At 36.7% G+C, this 18,416-nt stretch overlaps 1 protein-coding gene across 4 annotated transcripts in view; it reads left to right on the top strand.

Annotated features, from left to right (window-relative positions):
* fmt (phosphatase 6 regulatory subunit 1-like protein fmt) overlaps window positions 1–18,416 on the top strand; it is a 450,952-nt gene that overhangs the window by 340,598 nt on the left and 91,938 nt on the right. For all 4 annotated transcript variants that reach the window (XM_090406310.1, XM_090406311.1, XM_090406308.1 and 1 more), the window contains one exon: window positions 17,296–17,366. In XM_090406310.1, coding sequence (XP_090262436.1) covers window positions 17,296–17,366 — 71 coding nt within the window. The remainder of the gene's footprint in view (window positions 1–17,295; window positions 17,367–18,416) is intronic.

Below are 18,416 nucleotides of genomic sequence, written 5' to 3'. Positions count from 1 at the left end.
GCCTTTGCTCTCCTAGTCCCAATAATCCTTAAACCACCAACCATTTATAAGCAATTATTTCAGAGGGATAATCTTGAGTGTTGCAGTTTCCTGACCCAAATAACCAAGAAAACTCTTGCAGTTTTCTCAGTTTGGTTTTGTTCTTTAAGATTTGTCCCAAATAAACAGCTACCCCAATTAACTGGGTTCTGTCATACCTCTCTCTCACACATTCACTGAAGATGGAAAGAATATGGATCCACGTGCTGCTTATTGACATTCTTAGCCAGTTCCCAAGGATGATCCTGACTCAATTCTACCTGCTCCTTTCATCCATCCATCTATCCATTCATTCCCCAAATTTTGAAGACCACATTTCCTCAATCTCTCTCTCTCCTCATATGCACAATTCCATAGGCCAGTTATCATCTTGGTTGCCTGCCTCTGGATCTTTGCAACTGTCTCCCCAAAACCTAGGTGACCAAATCTGCATACAGATATTTAGGCTGATGTAGAAATATTAATATTCTCCCATATTTTAACCTAATTGGTAGAACTGCAAACATTCATGTACACAAACACATAAACTCTACCTTCTTTCTAAGACCAGAGTTAATAACTGACCATACCATTCCAACCTTTCTCACAGAATTAATGCAGTATCTATAATTTTTGTTAATTATAATATGTTAATTGATTTAATGGATAAGCATTGATGACAAAAATTATTTGGTAATGTATTTTAACCTGAAATAATTTATGAATTAGAAATAAAACAGTTGATCATGAATATGATGTTCTGAGAAAAAGTAAAAGTGATCAGAATTGCATCAACAGCAGAATCAAATTAAAAATGAAAATATTAGAAAGGAGCCTGAAATCTAGAACCTGAACCTGCATTTAGGAAAGTGAATTTCTTAAGCAGAGCTGATCTAAGTGGGATGGTCACTTTAAACAGAATGAGAGAAGAAAGCTTATTAACATAAATATTTATATCAGGAGAAGGAACCGAATCTAGATAGATTGATACAGTGTGGCTTAAAAAAATAAATTGCAGACCTGACAGATAATAGGTTGATTTGGAAGAAAACTTCATGTTGCTGGTATCAGTCACCACTTGATTTTTCATTTAATTTTTCACTTATTATGTAATAACTGAAGTCAAACAAAACATTTTTTTCACCCCTTATCTTAACTGATAGTTGAAATACTGAGACTATTTCAGTATGCATACAATGAGTAGATTACATACAAAAAAAAAAAAAAAATGAGCAGATTAATAATTGATAAATGATTTTCATCTTAATAACATGTCCTACAAAGGTTCAGGCCTATCTCGTGTCTCCCCCCCCCCCCCCCCCATAGTACTTATATCATCATAGGCACAAAAGAACTTATAAAGTAAAAAATAAATTTAAAAAAAAAAATGCCATTATACAAAATCTTTATTTTGTATTATGGCATTTATTTATTTCTTACAACTCAACTCTTAGTACCTAAATTGTACAAAGTACCATTGTTCTGCCACCAGGAGAAAGGGAAAAAAAAGTTTATTCATAATAGTCAGAACATTTATACGTAAGCTTATTGCAAGCAATCTCTTTGTGATATTTGAAAAACTTACATAATTTTTATTAGTTGCAGAATTTTTGATCTAATATGGAAGCCATAGTCTGTGTAATGGTGAGCTATATTAAACATAGTGAGAAAGATGTTTTCATATTTGAATTTGCTATTGCAGAGCAAATTTAAATAAGATTTTTCCTGGAATCTGCCTCAGCCTTCACGAACTATCTGAGCCTGAGTAAATTTGGTGGTATGAAACTGTCTCAAATCTGGGAAGTTCTCATCCTGAGGACTTTAGTCCAACAGCTTAGACCACCCTGTTCAGTAGAAGGCACTATTTAGAACTTATATTTGCTTCTGTTTCAGTCATACTTATCCTATTATAGTGCCTGCATGCACATATCAGTTTATTCATTGCTCCCTAATGTTGGCAATTTGACTTTGCTCAAATAGTAGAAGTCTTAACTAAAAGTGTTCTAATTAATATATAGTATACATTGTTAATTTCCTTAAATAATGCTATTATAGATAACCAACATATAAGCTTTACCATCAGAATAACTTTTAGAACATTGTTCTTGTATTTGGGATGGTGCACCCAACAGCTGCCTAATTATAATAAATTTAGTTTAATCCTTTATCCAAGTGTGAGCAAACAAAGTTTGCGCCTGAAAATATCTTCAGGACTGGGGCAACTCGTTGCAAAGGTGGAGCAAGCTAACATCTCTCTTATCTCAGTATCTCCCACAATGCAAAACACATCTCCTTGTGGATATGTCTAATATTATACATTAAGGGAAGGGCCACTACCCAGACTAGTTTCGACCTTTATTGAGGTCTCTTCAGTGGGAGCCAGGCCCAAGTGGAGATACCAGGCAGAAGCATTAGCAAGATCATCTCTACCTATAGGAGTTGCCAAACGGTGTGCCACCTTTTTAATAAATTACTCTGGATTTAGAGAAAGATATTGAAAGTTTATTTTTCACTTGGTTAGACTATAATAAATTTAGTTTAATCCTTTATCCAAGTGTGAGCAAACAAAGTTTGCGCCTAAAAGTATCTTCAGGACAGGGGTAAGGTGGTACAACACCGGGAAACTCGTTGCAAAGGTGGAGCTAGCTAACATCACTCCTATCTCAGTATTTCCCATAATGCAAAACACATCTCCTTGTGGTAAACTTTCAACATCTTTCTCTAAATCCAGAGTAATTTATTACTAAGCGCCTCTGTAGCGCAATTGGAAGAACGACGGTAAATTGTGCCCTTCAATTGGAATAGGCCTAAGTTCGATTCTCGTCGCGACAGGAGGAATCTTTATCTGGTCGATTTCAATCGATGGTGAGTTAGCCGATCTCATACGGAAGTAGCAGGGTTTTTTCTCCCGGAAACTCGGGTTTTTCATCCCGCATACATACAAATCGGCCCTTCAGAACACACGCAATTTACAGACAAAAATTACTAGTTGTGGTGGTGTTGGAGGTGGGCGGTAGATGGCATTGATTCGTAGTAGAGGTAAGGTGTAGAGACAGTTGAAGATGTCCTCCCGCAATGAGTCTTCGGACACCTTGGAGGTATCAGGAATAATAATAAAAAGGTGGCACACCGTTTGGCAACTCCTATAGGTAGAGATGACCTTACTAATGCTTCTTCCTGGTATCTCCACTTGGGCCTGGCTCCCACTGAAGAGACCTCAATAAAGGTCGAAACTAGTCTGGGTAGTGGCCCTTCCCTTAATGCATAACATTAGACATATCTGCAAGGAGATGTGTTTTGCATTATGGGAGATACTGAGATAGGAGTGATGTTAGCTTGCTCCACCTTTGCAACGAGTTGCCCGGTGTTGTACCACCTTACCCCAGTCCTGAAAATACTTTCAGGTGCAAACTTTGTTTGCTCACACTTGGATAAAGGATTAAACTAAATTTATTATAGTCTAACCAAGTGAAAAATAAACTTTCAGCTGCCTAATTATAAAATGCAGTAGAAGGCAGTCAACCTCATATGTGATCCATCTCTCACAGATTCCCTTTAGTGACTTTCTCATGCACTCTATTTCTGTATTTTGCCTTTTTTTTATAGGTATTTTTATTGGGCATTGCTCCACTAAACTGGCCACTGCCATTTTTCTGCTTTCCATAAGATCAAACAGCTACTAGTCAACATCCATGCACATTTCATCAATTCAGATTCTCAACTTATTTCTTCAGTCAATCTGCCTCTGTTCTTTTGGAACAGCTTTCACCATACTGATTTCTCCGATTACTTCAGCTCCCCAGCTTGTTTAAGAAACTTGCTAATAGATGCTTTTCTCCTTAACTGCTTGCCTGTAGATGACATTGTTGTGCTTACAGATTTTGTGACTTCTCCTGTGTTATACAAAAAATAAAATAAAATAAAATAAATAATGAAATATATATTTAAAAATATAGCAGTGATGTTGGATGTTTAACAGAATTACTTTTCAAAATTTCTCAAAGTTGGTGATATTCATTCCTGTTTAAAATCTTTTCAGTTAAAAAAATAATGATGAATTTTTGTTCCATTGAACTCTGTGTCTGCAGAGATAGCATACTATGTATGATAAACTTTTCAGAACTTATGTGTTTAACATAATTTTATCATTCTTACAAGCAAATGAATGCCAACCTTTCTGTTTATCTGAAGTAAGAAAAGTCTTAAGAGCACAGCATAATACCTGCTTGAACATTGGACAGTGGTTCCAGCTTTACATATAAGAGAACTTAAGAAAGAAGATAATGAACAGTGAGGGCATAAGGAATAGGAATCGTACATGTCCCCCTCCCCATTCCTCTTTTCTTCTCATATTCTTTACTTGGATTTTTTTTTATTTTTATTTATTTTTTTTTTTTTACTTTCCTATCTTTCAGGCCTCCATTTGACACTATACATCACTTAAATAATCCAAACCATGTCATTGCCTACACGGATGGATCATCTGATGAAATACTCAACTAAGGAGGTTCAGGGGTTTTTCTAACTCTACTGGAGGCGAGGAAATACAAATCAAAAGTACTCTGCCACCATGTTTGCGTTATAGTGTGATTGCACTATTTGTCCCCTTTCCTTCAACAAAAAACTGTAATGCTGCAAGAGCCAGCAGCATTTAGTGTCTCCTTCCTTGCTCCAGGAACTACATGCAAAGCATGCTGTGATGCTAGTATGGCTCAGGGGGAAATCCTGCCAATCCAGAAGGGTTGACAGTGTTCCCAAAATTCATTAAGAGACATTTTACTCAAGGATCAGAAACATTCAAGCAACTTCTATGCAACATCAGTCAGGGGAATAATAATCACTTTAACCTCCACAAAACTAAACTTTTCCCAACGAATGATAGTAAAATGTCGGGGGGGGGGGGTTCCTGAATGTTGCTGATAAGGAGATTTGCTCTTAATTAAAATATCAAGGAGTAACACTTATAAGAATTACCATACATAGATATGCTAAACTGGTACCAACAAGGAATATCACCATTACATTTAACACCTTGAAACTTCCTACAGGGTATAATAAATTTAGTTTAATCCTTGACCCAAGTGTAAGCAAACAAAGTTGCACCTGAAGTTACTTCAGGACTGAGGCAGCTCATAGCAAAGGTGGACCAAGCTTTCATCACTCCTTGTCTTAGTATCTCCCTTAATGCAAAGCACATCTCCTTGTAGATAGTTGCCTCAGTCCTGAAGTAACTTCAGGTGCAAACTTTGTTTGCTTACACTTGGGTAAAGGATTAAACTAAATTTATTATTGTCTAACCAGGTGGAAGAAAAAAAAAACTTCCAGCGGGGTATCATGAAAGCAAGCCATCAAGTCATCTCCTACCTTGTTATACTGTACATACTGAATCCTTTGCTCCACTTCAGGTGTCAGAATAATGATAATCTGTTCAAATGTTCACCTGCTGTGGTCCTGCTATCTGTGCCTGATGGACTAAAGAGCATGAAATAAAGATTACCAAATGCACCAACTGTGAGGAAGAACATCCATCATACTCCAAGCATACCCTAGATGGAAGGATAAGGAAAGTCAAACGATCAAGACAATGCAGACAACAGAACATTGCCTATTATGAGACAAAGAAAAAGTAAACCACAAAGTCTAGTGGAACACTCTCTCACAATGAAAAGGTAACAGTATTTAAAAAAAGTATCTCTGGGAGACATTAATATTTGCATTGGCTCTCTAATCTTCTCCCAATTACATCATCCTTGAATGGTGTGATTTACTTGTAAAAAGTAATGGGAAGAGTACCTCAAAGAATCAAGGAAATTCATCAAGATTTTCTATTAGTGAGGAAGAGGAATTTCTCTTTCTCACTAATAAACATGGATATTCCTGTACCCACACAGAAAAATTAAACTGTTAAAATACCCAGAAGCTATCAATTAGGTGGCATTTTGGATTGTGTTGTATGGAAATTATGCTCTGATATTATATCACTTACCCAACTTTCTGCCCCAAAAAAAAGTAGAGCAATAATTCTCAAGGGACTGAAGAATGCTAAGCCAGCTATATGTATCCTGATCATTTCAAAAATAAGTTTTCCTGTATTTTAATATCAACCATAGCAAGTGCTAACAGACCAAATGTGGCCATGCCCACTGCACAAAGCAGAGATAGCAGCAACAAAGCCAATCGACAGCAGGGTGCTTTAAGTCTCACCACTGCAGACAGACACCTTGAAGTTGTACAATGCTAAAGCTGCAAAGTAGATATTTTGGAAAAGAAAAGAAGTTTTCAATTTAGTTTTTGTTTCCAGTAGACCAATTTTGCTAAAATTTATGAATCGTCATTCAAACTCCCAAGTAACCTCAGCCAGCCATTTCTCTCCCTCCCCACCATTAAACAGCTGCTAAACCTTGGCAAGTGCATGGACATCCTAGAACAGTGCATTTTCATGCTTAATGAAACCTTCTCCATGAAAATTAAGAATTGAAAAAAAAAAAAAAAAAGCTCAAAGCAATTCACAATCAGCATTTCAATTACCATTTTGAAACCAACACAACAGTAAAGGATGATATTTGCATGTTCGCTGAACAGTGAAACATTGACCCCCAAGAAAATTGTCAGGCATCACCATTTCAGGCTCACAATTACTGGGCAAAATGGAACAAACCTCCTGTGCTTAATAAAAGTGACCTGCAATAACTTGACGAGTAGATCTGCATTTGCAGATCAGCCATGAACTACAAGTCAAAGGAACCAGCCCCTTATCACATGTACATTCAGTGCAAACAAAGGCGATGTACAAAAAGAACTGGAAGAGAAACGTCAAAGTGGAGGACAAAGCATTAATTATAAAGAAGGAACATTAGTGAGAAAAACAAATTTTGCAAATAACCAGCATGGAAACCTGAAACTAAACACTGCACAGGGATAGTGTGGGACCCATGTAGTCAACAGTAAGTTTCACAGAACTTTCAAGATCCATTTCACAGATATTATTATTATGTGACACCTCCAGGGAGTGTGCCAACAGCATCGAACGATTGAACACCTTCCAACTACTAACCGCACTCAAACTTGCTTAACTTTTTTCGTGAGCCATTAGTAGCAGAGGCTCTACCAATCGACCAACCTTTGATATATGTGGTCTCATTTCTAACCACAATGATGTTCACTTCCAGCTCCAGGCAGCCAGATCTCACCTATTTTTCTTGGCAGATGGACTTTATGGATATATAATGTATATATCACATTATACACACACACACACACACACACACTTCTTTGATGGAGTTGAATTTGACAGTGTCTTGGATATTTTACTTGGGGTTCTCTTTCCAAGAAATATCCAAATTATTGTTAAATGATATGAAGGATGGCTACCCAGACTGGCTTCAACCTCTATTGTGGTTTCTATCAATGGAGGGTGAGGGTGTCAGACCCACGAAGATACACAAGTTAAATCAGTGCAGAAGCCATATTTTCTATATGTATTTAATAGAATATCATGATATTTTTAAATAATTTGGATCAGACATAGTTGTACACAGTTTTACCACAGGGTTATAAAGTATATTGTACTTGACAAAAAAATTATACTGTTTTAATCCTTTAATCAATCCAAGCGTAAGCAAACAAAGTCTGAATGTGAAGTATCTTCATGACTAGTCTACTTATATATAGAAGCTATTGAATTTACAGTAGTCTTAGTATCCCATTATGAGATACTGTAAAATGCTATAGTCAGAAATTTTAAATTAAATTCTGTCTATACTGATTTTAATTGGGAATTTAAATTAGATTGATTTGCTTGTAATTTTTGTAAATATCTGATTGCTGAATTACTGTACAATAACAAAGAAAATTACATATAAAAGAATTATAATAATAGAATGTTTAAGACAAAGAAATATCCCAGACGGATTAAAATAAGATCTAAGGCTATCACTCTTATGAAGGTCAATAATGTACGGGGTTTCCCACCTTAACGCAGCGACAAAAAAAAGGTGGCAGGTGCAGACACGTGTGAATCCCCAAGGGAATGAAAGGGTAGCAAATTCAAGGTTGATGGAGCAGCTTAAAAAGGGGAGACATAGAGACCAAAAAGGGCGTCAGTCGTCATCACTCGGAGGTCGAGTGGTACGTTTTCATCAGAGAAGGCCAGTCGATATAGCAGGAGTTCGTTGGGGGAAGGTCGGATATAGGTAGCCAATGGACCGCTAAAAGAGGATAGGCCGTTATCGATAGTTGTCGCTGGATAAGCACACTTTCGTCCAGGTTTATGTTCCGGCTCTCGGTTCATGTGTGTGTGTCCCGTCGATTCTACGTCAAGGGACCTGTTCTGCCAACAGATACCCGAAGTTGTTAGATGGGTCATTTAAGCAGTGAAAGAGGTGAGTTCTGGACTTCCAGCCACCAAGGTGCCTGCTGATTGCTGCCAATAGAAGTGTCCCATCGATGTCATAAAAAGGTTCCCATATGTGAAAAGAAATATTAGAATGAAATAGATGGTAACGATCTCAAGGATCTACCAACATGGACTAGATGATATATTACCAAGTAAGGTTTTCTATATATATGATTTTCCAAATGGATATGATTTTTTCTATATATATGATTTTCTAAATTTTCTATATGGTCACATTATGAAGGAAAGTGGTATTAAACATGATATCAGAATTGGAGATGTTAATGTCAGCTCTTAGCTTTATGCAGACGATGTTATACTTCTGAATAAATCCGCTGCAAGTTTGCAAGATTCCCTGACTAAATTGAATAACTGTTGTAATAGATATGGTATGAAGGTCAGCATTAAAAAGGCAAAGACAATGAAAATAGGTAGAATTGTTGAAAATGTCAACTGTGTTGTGAACGGGGAACCTGTGGAACAAGTAAAACATTTCAGCTACTTAGGCATGCTTTTTAGTGAAGATGGTAAATTAAATATGGAAATAGACAACAGAATCAACAAACCTGGTACGGTAGGAAATCAATTGAATAAATTCATATGGAATAAGAGAGAAATTAGTCGGAACACTAAATTAGCTGTATACATGGCAGTGTTCAAACCAGTTTTAACTTAAGGATCTGAGAGCTTGGTCAGAAGTAAAACACTTGACCAAAGACTACAGACCACAGATATGAGAGTCCTGAGAAAGATTAGAGGCGTGAACAGATGGCATCGATGGCAATATCATATTAAAAATCAGGATATTAGGAAAGAACTTGACATTGTCAGCATCCAGGAATGCGTTAGCAAAGCTAATCTCAGGTGGTATGGTCACTTAAACAGATTGGGCAAGGAAAGATTAGCAAAAAAGTGTTCTCTGCCACGTTGGCTGGAAAACGACCCAGAGGAAGACCAAGATATATGTGGATTGATATACAATGTGCCTTAGACAATAGAAATATAAGATCTGATAATGATAATATTGGAGTCTTGACAAGTAATAGACTGATTTGGAGGAAAATTGTAGATAGGAGGTTAGTAATTATGTAAATTTTTCATGTAGCACTATCATATCCTGTACGCCCCTTGAGGGTACATGTCAGGAATTTGATGATGATGATTTTCTAAAGGCAGGAATTATAGTAGAGATTGCTCTAGTGAAATTGTTTGTTAATATTACTTCAGGACTGAAGGGTATTAAATAAACATTGAGAATTTACCTGCTTAGTTGTGAGATAAACTAGTGTTTATTGTTAGAACTTTCCTGTTGTATAGCATAGTAGTTCATTTCTAATATATGAAATATGTATAGGCACAATTATTGCCACAGTCTATGTACGTAGTGAAAATTTGTTGAACTAGGTTGATTAGTTTAAGCTCCTAGCTAAAGTTAATGAGAAGTATAGAGTCAGAAATATTTTGTGTGCTTAATGTTAACCTTTAATGCAACTTGATTCATATGAATAAATTGTTTTCTTTGTCAAATAATTTGCCTGATTCCTGCATACCAATGCACTGCTCATAAAAATCGAACCTATGTGACCTAAGGGGATAGTTTACCACGACTGTAGAATAGTGTTGAGAGTTAGAAGTATTTCCGTGCTAAGTGAAGTTTTTTTTTCTTTAGGAGGGATATTTAAATCTTATCTGCAACTTCTGATGGGTCAGTCGGAAAAAAAAATTTTTTCAAAAGTCAATATCAAAGAAATACACTTGCTGTTATAACAAATGAATTCGACTCTAGCCCGAGGCAAGTTCTCAAATTATAAATTACGAGCACGTGAATAGGAGGGTCTTAAGAAAAAGGATTAAATATAAGTAACTAGATCAAGCAACGGATTATATACTCGGAGTTAAGACTGTATAACAAGTAAAGTATAATAAATAAAATTGATGAAGTAAAGTAAAATATTGAATATAAAATTTTTAACTTAAAGAACATAAAATAAAAATAATATCGATTTTATAATACCGAATTATTTATTATGGTCAGCAGCTTCTTTATGCTAATAGACTAGCCGTGAAGATGCTTCACATTCAAACCTTGTTTGCCTATTCTTGGGTAAAGGATTAAAACATTTATATATCTTGTCAAGTATAAAATGCATTGAGTTCCTCTAATTTGTTTCAAACCCTTAACAGGTAACCTCATCAGCACATAAAACATTTATTTCTTATATATTTACATTAATAATGAGTGTGTATAATAAAGATTGTTCAATAAAATAGTTTAAAGACAATGACACATTTCATGACCTTTCAGATCTCCCCTTCTCCAAATCGGTCTTTTTTATCATGTTGCTAATTTGGCTACTACATTTTGATTTTCTAAAACATACTTAATTGCATCAATCTGAATGTACCATGATTGTACTTGTATCATTTTCCCACTGTTTTCACCTCAAACAATTGAGGGAGACTAACTTTCACCTGTCACTGACGAGTATTTAGGCTTAGGTGATGGCTTATACTCATAACTAAGCTTAATGGAATGAATACAACACAGAAATAATTATACACAAGTTTAATAGTTGCTATATTTTGTGTTCCAGAGACATCAAAAGGGATACGATATTACAATTGTAACAACACTCATAAAAACACAATAATTGGAAGAAGCTTGAAGTCCTATGAAGGACACCCTCTGTGAAAGGCCTAAGAATTAGTTTCTCAAATTTTGGGAAGGTGGTGCTAGTGTCCTTGGTGAATGTGGCGGTTGTGTTTAGTTAGTCTAGAAAATGTGTTTTTAAATTTAAATATAGTGTGGCTTTTTGTCTCAAATTGTGCTGCAGTTGTGCATCGGTTAGATACAAGTGTCCTTCAGTGGTGTTATTGTTTGGAACTGTGTTGTATATATTGTGTTTTCACTGCTGTTTGTTTCACTACTTCAACGTGTAAAGATGGCATCCAACAAGAAACGTACATCAGCGGCGTGCAGGACTTCTACTTCTACATGAAAGGCTGGCTCAGCGTTAGATTTCTTGCAATGGATGCGTTGCGGAAACTGCTACATGTATCCACTGAAGAATGTGAAGGATCTGTGGTCGGTCTGGCTAAATGAGAAGAACAAAAATGTTGACGTATGTGAGAAGTGTCGGGATAGGCTTGAGCGTTTAGGAATGGAAGCTGACATTGGGACCGTAGCGGAATAACTTTGGTGGGAGTTCATGAAAATGAAAAATTACCTTCATCTTCTGCATGAGGAATTGGAAGTGCTCAGTAAGGAGATACTGGAAGTTAAAACTGAGTTTAATGTGTTAAACAGAGAAATTAGGACTATAAAGATTACTTTAGCTGAAGTAACTAGAACAGGATTACGTATGGGTGAGTCTTTGGTGAATGATGCAGTAATAAATAGTATGGGAGTGATTGGGAGTCAACAAAATAAAGCCACAAGTGGCCTAGAAGAAACGAGAGTGGGGAGGGTAAGTAATAGAGCATTGGGTAATGAAACTAGGAGAGTCATGCTGAATAGCGTCCATGAGTGATGCTTGTGTGGACTTGAATGAAGTTAAGAGTGGTAAGATATATGGTGATTCTATGATTAAGGGTATGGAGAGTGGTATGCATGAGGAGTGCTTCTCTGGTGGGACAATAGAAAGAGTGGCTTTAGCAATGAAGAGAGGGCATGAAGCAGACAAGATGATAGTTATGGTGGGTAGAAATACAATTCAAAAGCTAATTGCAATGCTGAAACGAACGTTCACATATAAAGATAAGGATGTTGTCTTTTTAAGATTTCTTCCCAACTGGTTTGCATTCTAAATTTGTCTTCTTGTGACAATGTGCCATTACGTCCCATAGTGAGTGGTATTAATTCCCCCACATTAAAGCCAGTATAGAAAACCTCTCACTCCAACATACTGACAATGATCAGTTTTGACGTCTCCTCCTTATTCACAAATGTCCCACTCAAGGAAACTTTAGAGCTAATCCAAGCTAAATTTCCTCCCGATCGGGTAGGAAAAGATTTAAGAACATTGTTAGATATTGTGAAAAGGAAAAGTGTCAATGGGAGGATAGTGTGTGCTGCCTCGTTTTGACAATTACGAGTTAAGTAGATGATAATGAATGATATGATTGCAAGAATGTGCAAAAAAAGAGATCTGGAATTTGTTGATATTTGGAGTGTGTTTGAAGGAAAAAGACAGTTGTATGCCACAGATGGACTGCATCTGAACATGGAAGGACATAAGCAAGTGAAGAAGTTACTGTTTTCTGAACAAGTTGAAGTAATTGGGCAGGGAAACTAATATTGAAAAGATTGAGTGTAAGAGAGAGAAACTTTAGCACTGATTGTATATTTATTGATCCTTATATGCAGAATAAATTGCAGAAGAGAGGGAATAAAAATTGGCACGGGACTACTGAAATTAGTGACTTATATATCAGTTCTAAAGCCGGTACAAGATCTAGAGGGAATCTGCAATTTTTGTATACCAATGCAAGAAGCATTCGAAATAAGAGAGAAGAATTTTTGTCATTAGTCAGTGCAATCTCACCAAAAGTTGTAGGCATTAGTGAAACTTGGCTGTCAGCAGAAGATGTGGTCACTGGAATTGAATGTGATGGGTACAGTATTTTCAAGGAGGATAGAGAAGATAGAACAGGGGGAGGAATACTGTTGATGATAGCTGATGTGTTGCAGCCAAAGAAAGTAGTATATCAAGATGATAGATATGTGAATGAGAGTTCATTTGAGGTCTGGTGCGAAATAGTGACTAATGCAACCAAATATGCAGTTGGATGCTACTATAGGCCAGGGAGTACAGGGGGAGATATTGAATTCATGCATTAGCAAATTAGTGCAATGAGTGCAGGTTTAGTGATTATTATGGGGGGATTTCAATTGGAAGGAGGAAATATCATGTAGCAAAAAGGAAATAGAGTTCATACATCTTCTACGGGATAATTACTTGAAACAGCACATAACTGAAGGGACACTTGGTGTGAGAGTGTTGGACCTGGTTATTGGCTTAGAGGTTATATGCATAAGTACGGTGTCCTCGTTACCTCCAGTTGGTGAAAGCGATCATGTGGTATTGACTTGGGAGGTTGCAAAATCTGTGGATTTTTCTGTTAAGAAGGGAGTATATATGAAACTACAGGTTAGGCAATTATAACAAGCTTCGGAGTGAGCTTGCAGCCATCCCATGGCAGAACATATTGCAGGGGAAAGATGTTAGCAGTGCATGGGATAAAATCAGCAGGTTTCTGAGGAAAGCAATATCAGATTGTGTCCCCATGTCCGGAAGTCAAACAAGGCAGGTGTTAGATGGATGAGCAGTAGTATCAAGCTTGATCTGCAAAAAAAAGAAAATGTTATGGAAAATTTACAAGGAGAAAGGCGATCAGTACACCCATGAGCAGTACAAGGCTCAAGCTGGGAAGGTTACCAGCATAGTAAGAAAAGCTAAATCAGATTATGAGAAGACCTTAGCCAAAGAGATCAAGGGTAATCCCAAAGAGTTCTTCCGCTATGTAGCAAGTAAAAGGAAGAATGACTTCGGAAGGATAACTTTAGTTGGTGCTGTTGGTATTGAGGTGACAAAATCAGATGTAATAGTAGAGTTACTGAGTGATCATCCAAGTGAGGATATCTCTGTACCTGTAGCAATAACTAATGTGAGAATTGAAGCTAAAGAACCAGAGGTATTTAATATATTGCAAAATTTAAATGCAAACACTGCTGTAGGCTTAGATGGAATATCAGCTCGGATGTTGCGTGAATGTGCAAATGAATTGTCAACCCCTCTTACTTGGATATTTAATTTAAGTTTGAACTCTGGTGTGGTCCCTAGGGAGTGGAAGTTAGGCAAAGTGGTTCCTTTGAATAAGGGTGGCTCTAAAACTGCGGTAGTTAATTACAGACCAATCACCATCTCAGGAGTAGTGGTAAAAGTATTGGAAAAGTTGGTTAAAGACAAAATTCAAGAATTGGTGGATCAGGATATGATACTCTATAGAGGTCAACATGGTTTTGTTAAAGGTAGATCCTGCCTTAGCAATCTATTAACTTTTCATAATAGAATGACATCTGAGTTGGACAAAGGAACTGGCTACTCAGTGGTACTTCTGGATTTTGCTAAGGCTTTTGACAGGATACCCCATGGAACACTGTTATGCAAATTGGAGCAGATGGGAATGGATACTAAATTGGTGATATGGATAGGAGAATGGCTCAGGGAGAGATACCAGAAGGTGGTGTATGGAGGAGCTGAGTCCAGGATGAGGCAGGTGACCAGTGGTGTGCCTCAGGGCTCTGTGCCTGGCCATTGTTGTTTAATTTGTATATAAATGATATAGGAAATGGCTTACAGGGAGATATTCAGTTGTTTGCTGATGATGCAAAGTTGGGTAGCGCAATAAAAAAATCAAGCTGATGTTGAAAGTTTGCAGGATGATTTAAATAAGCTGGTAGAATGGGCAAAAGATAATGGATGTCAGTTCAATGTGGAAAAGTGTAAAGTAATGCATTTTGGGATTAAAAGATTACCAGCTGTGTACTACATTGATGGAACAGTACTCCAAGAGATTGATGAGGCTAGGGACTTAGGGGTGTTGGTAGATAGGGAGATTAAGTTCAGAGGACACATTGCTAAGGTGTCCAAGATTGCACATAGGATTACTTGGTCGTTGAGGAACACACTGACATCCAGAGATAAAGAGGTATTATTCCCCTTTATAAAGCGTTGATACTTCCACATTTGGATTACTGTGCTCAGGTCTGGTCACCTGGATTCCTTGGAGATGAGGAGGCTGTGGAGAGGGTTCAGAGAAGAGTGACCAAGTTGGTGAGTGATAAAAAATGCTCCCTACATTGATAGATTGAGAGCTTGTGGATTGCAGAGGTTGGTTGATAGGCAGAGATGAGGGGATATGATAGAAACATTTAAATTACTGAAAGGTTTTTATAGGATTGATGCAGGGGAAATGTTTCAGCTGTGTGATAGTGATGGAAGAACAAGAGGTCATCCCTGGAAATTAAAGAAGAGTGTGGTTAACAAGGGTGTCAGAACAAGGTTTTTTGCCTGGAGGGTAGTGAATGAGTGGAATTCATTGCCTGACTTAGTTGTGAGCTCTTTGCCTGTAAATGAATTCAAGAAGAGATATGACAGATATTGTTTTGCTAGTTTGGGTCTCCCGCAGCGAGTCTATTGACTCCATGGAGATACCTGTAATAATATATTTTTAAATAATTATAGCTAATTACAACTTTGCCGGCCTGGTTGGCCGAAAGGGTTAGCATATCCGCTCTCCAGCCAAAAGGCTGCGGGTTCGAATCCCGCCATGGGCATGGGTGTTTGTGATTGTTTGTGGAAATATCAGTGGTAGACGGCATTGGTGGATTGAGTGGTGGAGTTAGAGAGGTATAGAGTAGGTGTCCTCCCTTGATGAGTCTTTGGACTCCCTAGAGGTGTCAAGTAATAATAATAATAATTCTAAAAAAAGTCTTTCTGTGGTGAAGCATTTCCATTTGATTACCAGCAAGGTATCCTATGCATGGTCTCCCTAGACCTGGCTGACCATAGCTATGGCTGTGAATGTATTTCCTGTGTTCTTCAAAGCAGATATTGGCAAATCTCCCAATTTGACCCTAATATGATAAGTTGCTAGTACAAAGAGCATTGCAAACACCTGGAACAAAGAGAGGAAGAATCCTTAGAAGAGCAGATAAGTCTTCCCAGTGGCACCCTTTCTTTCTCAGTTTAAGGAACCCCCACCTACCCACCCACCCATACAGGTAGATACATATGCAAACTTTCCCCATCCATCATCACCTTCCCTCAACAATATGGTGTTATTAAAATCCTTAATACAGCGTTCCTACCTCTGCATTAACCAGGCTTCCCTTATAGATGAACTTTCCTTTATTTGCCAGACTTTCCTATTCAGTGGCTAGTGCCAAAAAGATTAAAATAGTTGTTCTCTCATCTCTTCACATCACTCTAAAAATTTTATACCTCTTATATTTCAGCATCTCTGGTTGGATATCATCTACTCCAGATGTCTGTTACATTTCATGCTTCTGTTGGCTTTTTGTACCTTGAATATATACTCTAGATTGCATCTCTCTCTTTCTCTCTTGAATATTTTCTGTTGCTGCTTATCTCACTTAATCTTTTTTTTTTCCTTTTTTTTTTAAATAATTACTCGACATACAGGTTATTCTTAGTTCAGTTTTTGTCACCTTTATCATGTCTGATTTCTTTTGTAGTGCTATTTCCTTTGTTTTTCACCTGTATCATCCTCCATAACATTTGTCACCTTTGGGATATTTATTCATGAAGCTAGAACATTTTGTCATGTTCATGATATTTATTCTTCCCAAAGCCTTGATTGTGAAATTCCAGACTTTGGGAAGAAACAGAACTTCTACATAAAATTAGCTTTCTCGTATTTTCTTTGTATCTTTCTTTTTCTTCATATTTCTTACAAGTGGATTCTCACTATTGCTATGAATGTGATATGGTGATATAGAGCAGCATTGTACTTATGAGTTGTGGTGAAGAGTTTTTGGCTGTTTGTTTGTTATATCAGCGTTTGCTATAGGAAGAGTCGGCTAGATAGACTAACATTAATATTTTAATTTATGTTTAAATTCTCTAGAAAAAATCATTGACTATCAGATATAAAAATCGAGGATTCTGATTTTAATGCTTTTACAGTCGACTCCTGACATGACAAACACCATTATGGCAAACTTGTTCACTCTAATATGCTATTGAAAAGTCTGAACTAAAGGTCTATAGTACACCTGCTTTATTAATGGAAGTATCCCATACCTCTACCTTTTAACTGTCAATTATAAATGTACTTAAATTATTTATTTTTTTTAGGTCTCTTAGAATAACTGACAGTGCACCAGTGGATATGATAGAATCTGAAAGTAATTCATTATTAAAACCTGGTAAGCTTTCTCATAATCTTTCTATAATTCATTATGTTGCAGCATTACATTACATTATTAAATTTCTATTATGATAGATTTTAAATTTACAATAAATGCACATTCTCTTAATGGTCTTTTTAAATTACAATCAGAACATAATGATGCAAAACTCATTTGATAATATCAAGTTTAATAGCTTCATGAAGGTTGTTTTCTAGATCATAAATTAGTAAATAATAATATTTGGTTAACCGATCAAGTGTTGATCAATTTTATTAATTAACTGAACCAACTAGTTTCACCACACCTATCTGTTGGCTTCTTCAGGGCACTTACATATAGGTTTAAACACTCTCACAATTATGCTTATGCGTAACTGCAAACCGACAAGAATAAAAACTGACCAGAATAATTACAAATAAAATAGTATCGAACGTGAGTGAAACACGTATCGCATGTACAAGATCAGCTAGCTGTTGCTGAGGAACTTTCTGTAGTTTGTATTAAAGTTCATTTCTTCCGTTTTTAAGGATCTGATTAGGGTTTTCCATATCTCTGGGAGTATTAGGCCTTGATTTCTGTTAAGGTTCACAGTAGAACGGGCGACTGTGGCTGCTTCTTTGAACATTCTTGAATGGTAATCTTCCTCTAAGTATGGGGAACAGTTAACAGGCTTGGCAATGGGAAGCCTACTCTCACCTTCATGTGCTGACCTCTTTATGGAAGACTTAGAAAACAAAATCTTATCACAAATTTTTCCTAGACCTAAAATTTGGTTTAGATATGTAGACGATATCTTCATCATATGGAACAATAACAAAGATGACATATATGATTTTCTCAAAAAGATCAACGCTTTCCATCATTCTATTAAATTCACTCTGGAACTTGAAAGAGAAAAACAACTTCCGTTTTTAGACATCTTAATCAAAAAACAAACTGATGGCAGTATAAATCTATCAGTGTACAGAAAACCTACCAATACAGGTTGCTACCTGCATTTTAACTCCTCTCACCACATATCACATAAACTCAGCATTATACTCATGTTAAAGAAAAGAGCTATTT

The sequence above is a fragment of the Typopeltis vanoorti genome, chromosome 16 (assembly GCF_054136105.1).
Source record: "Typopeltis vanoorti isolate ZY-2024b chromosome 16, IOZ_Tvanoo_1.0, whole genome shotgun sequence".
Classification (NCBI taxonomy): Eukaryota; Metazoa; Arthropoda; class Arachnida; order Uropygi; family Thelyphonidae; genus Typopeltis; species Typopeltis vanoorti.
This window is presented reverse-complemented; position numbering and strand designations above follow the sequence as displayed.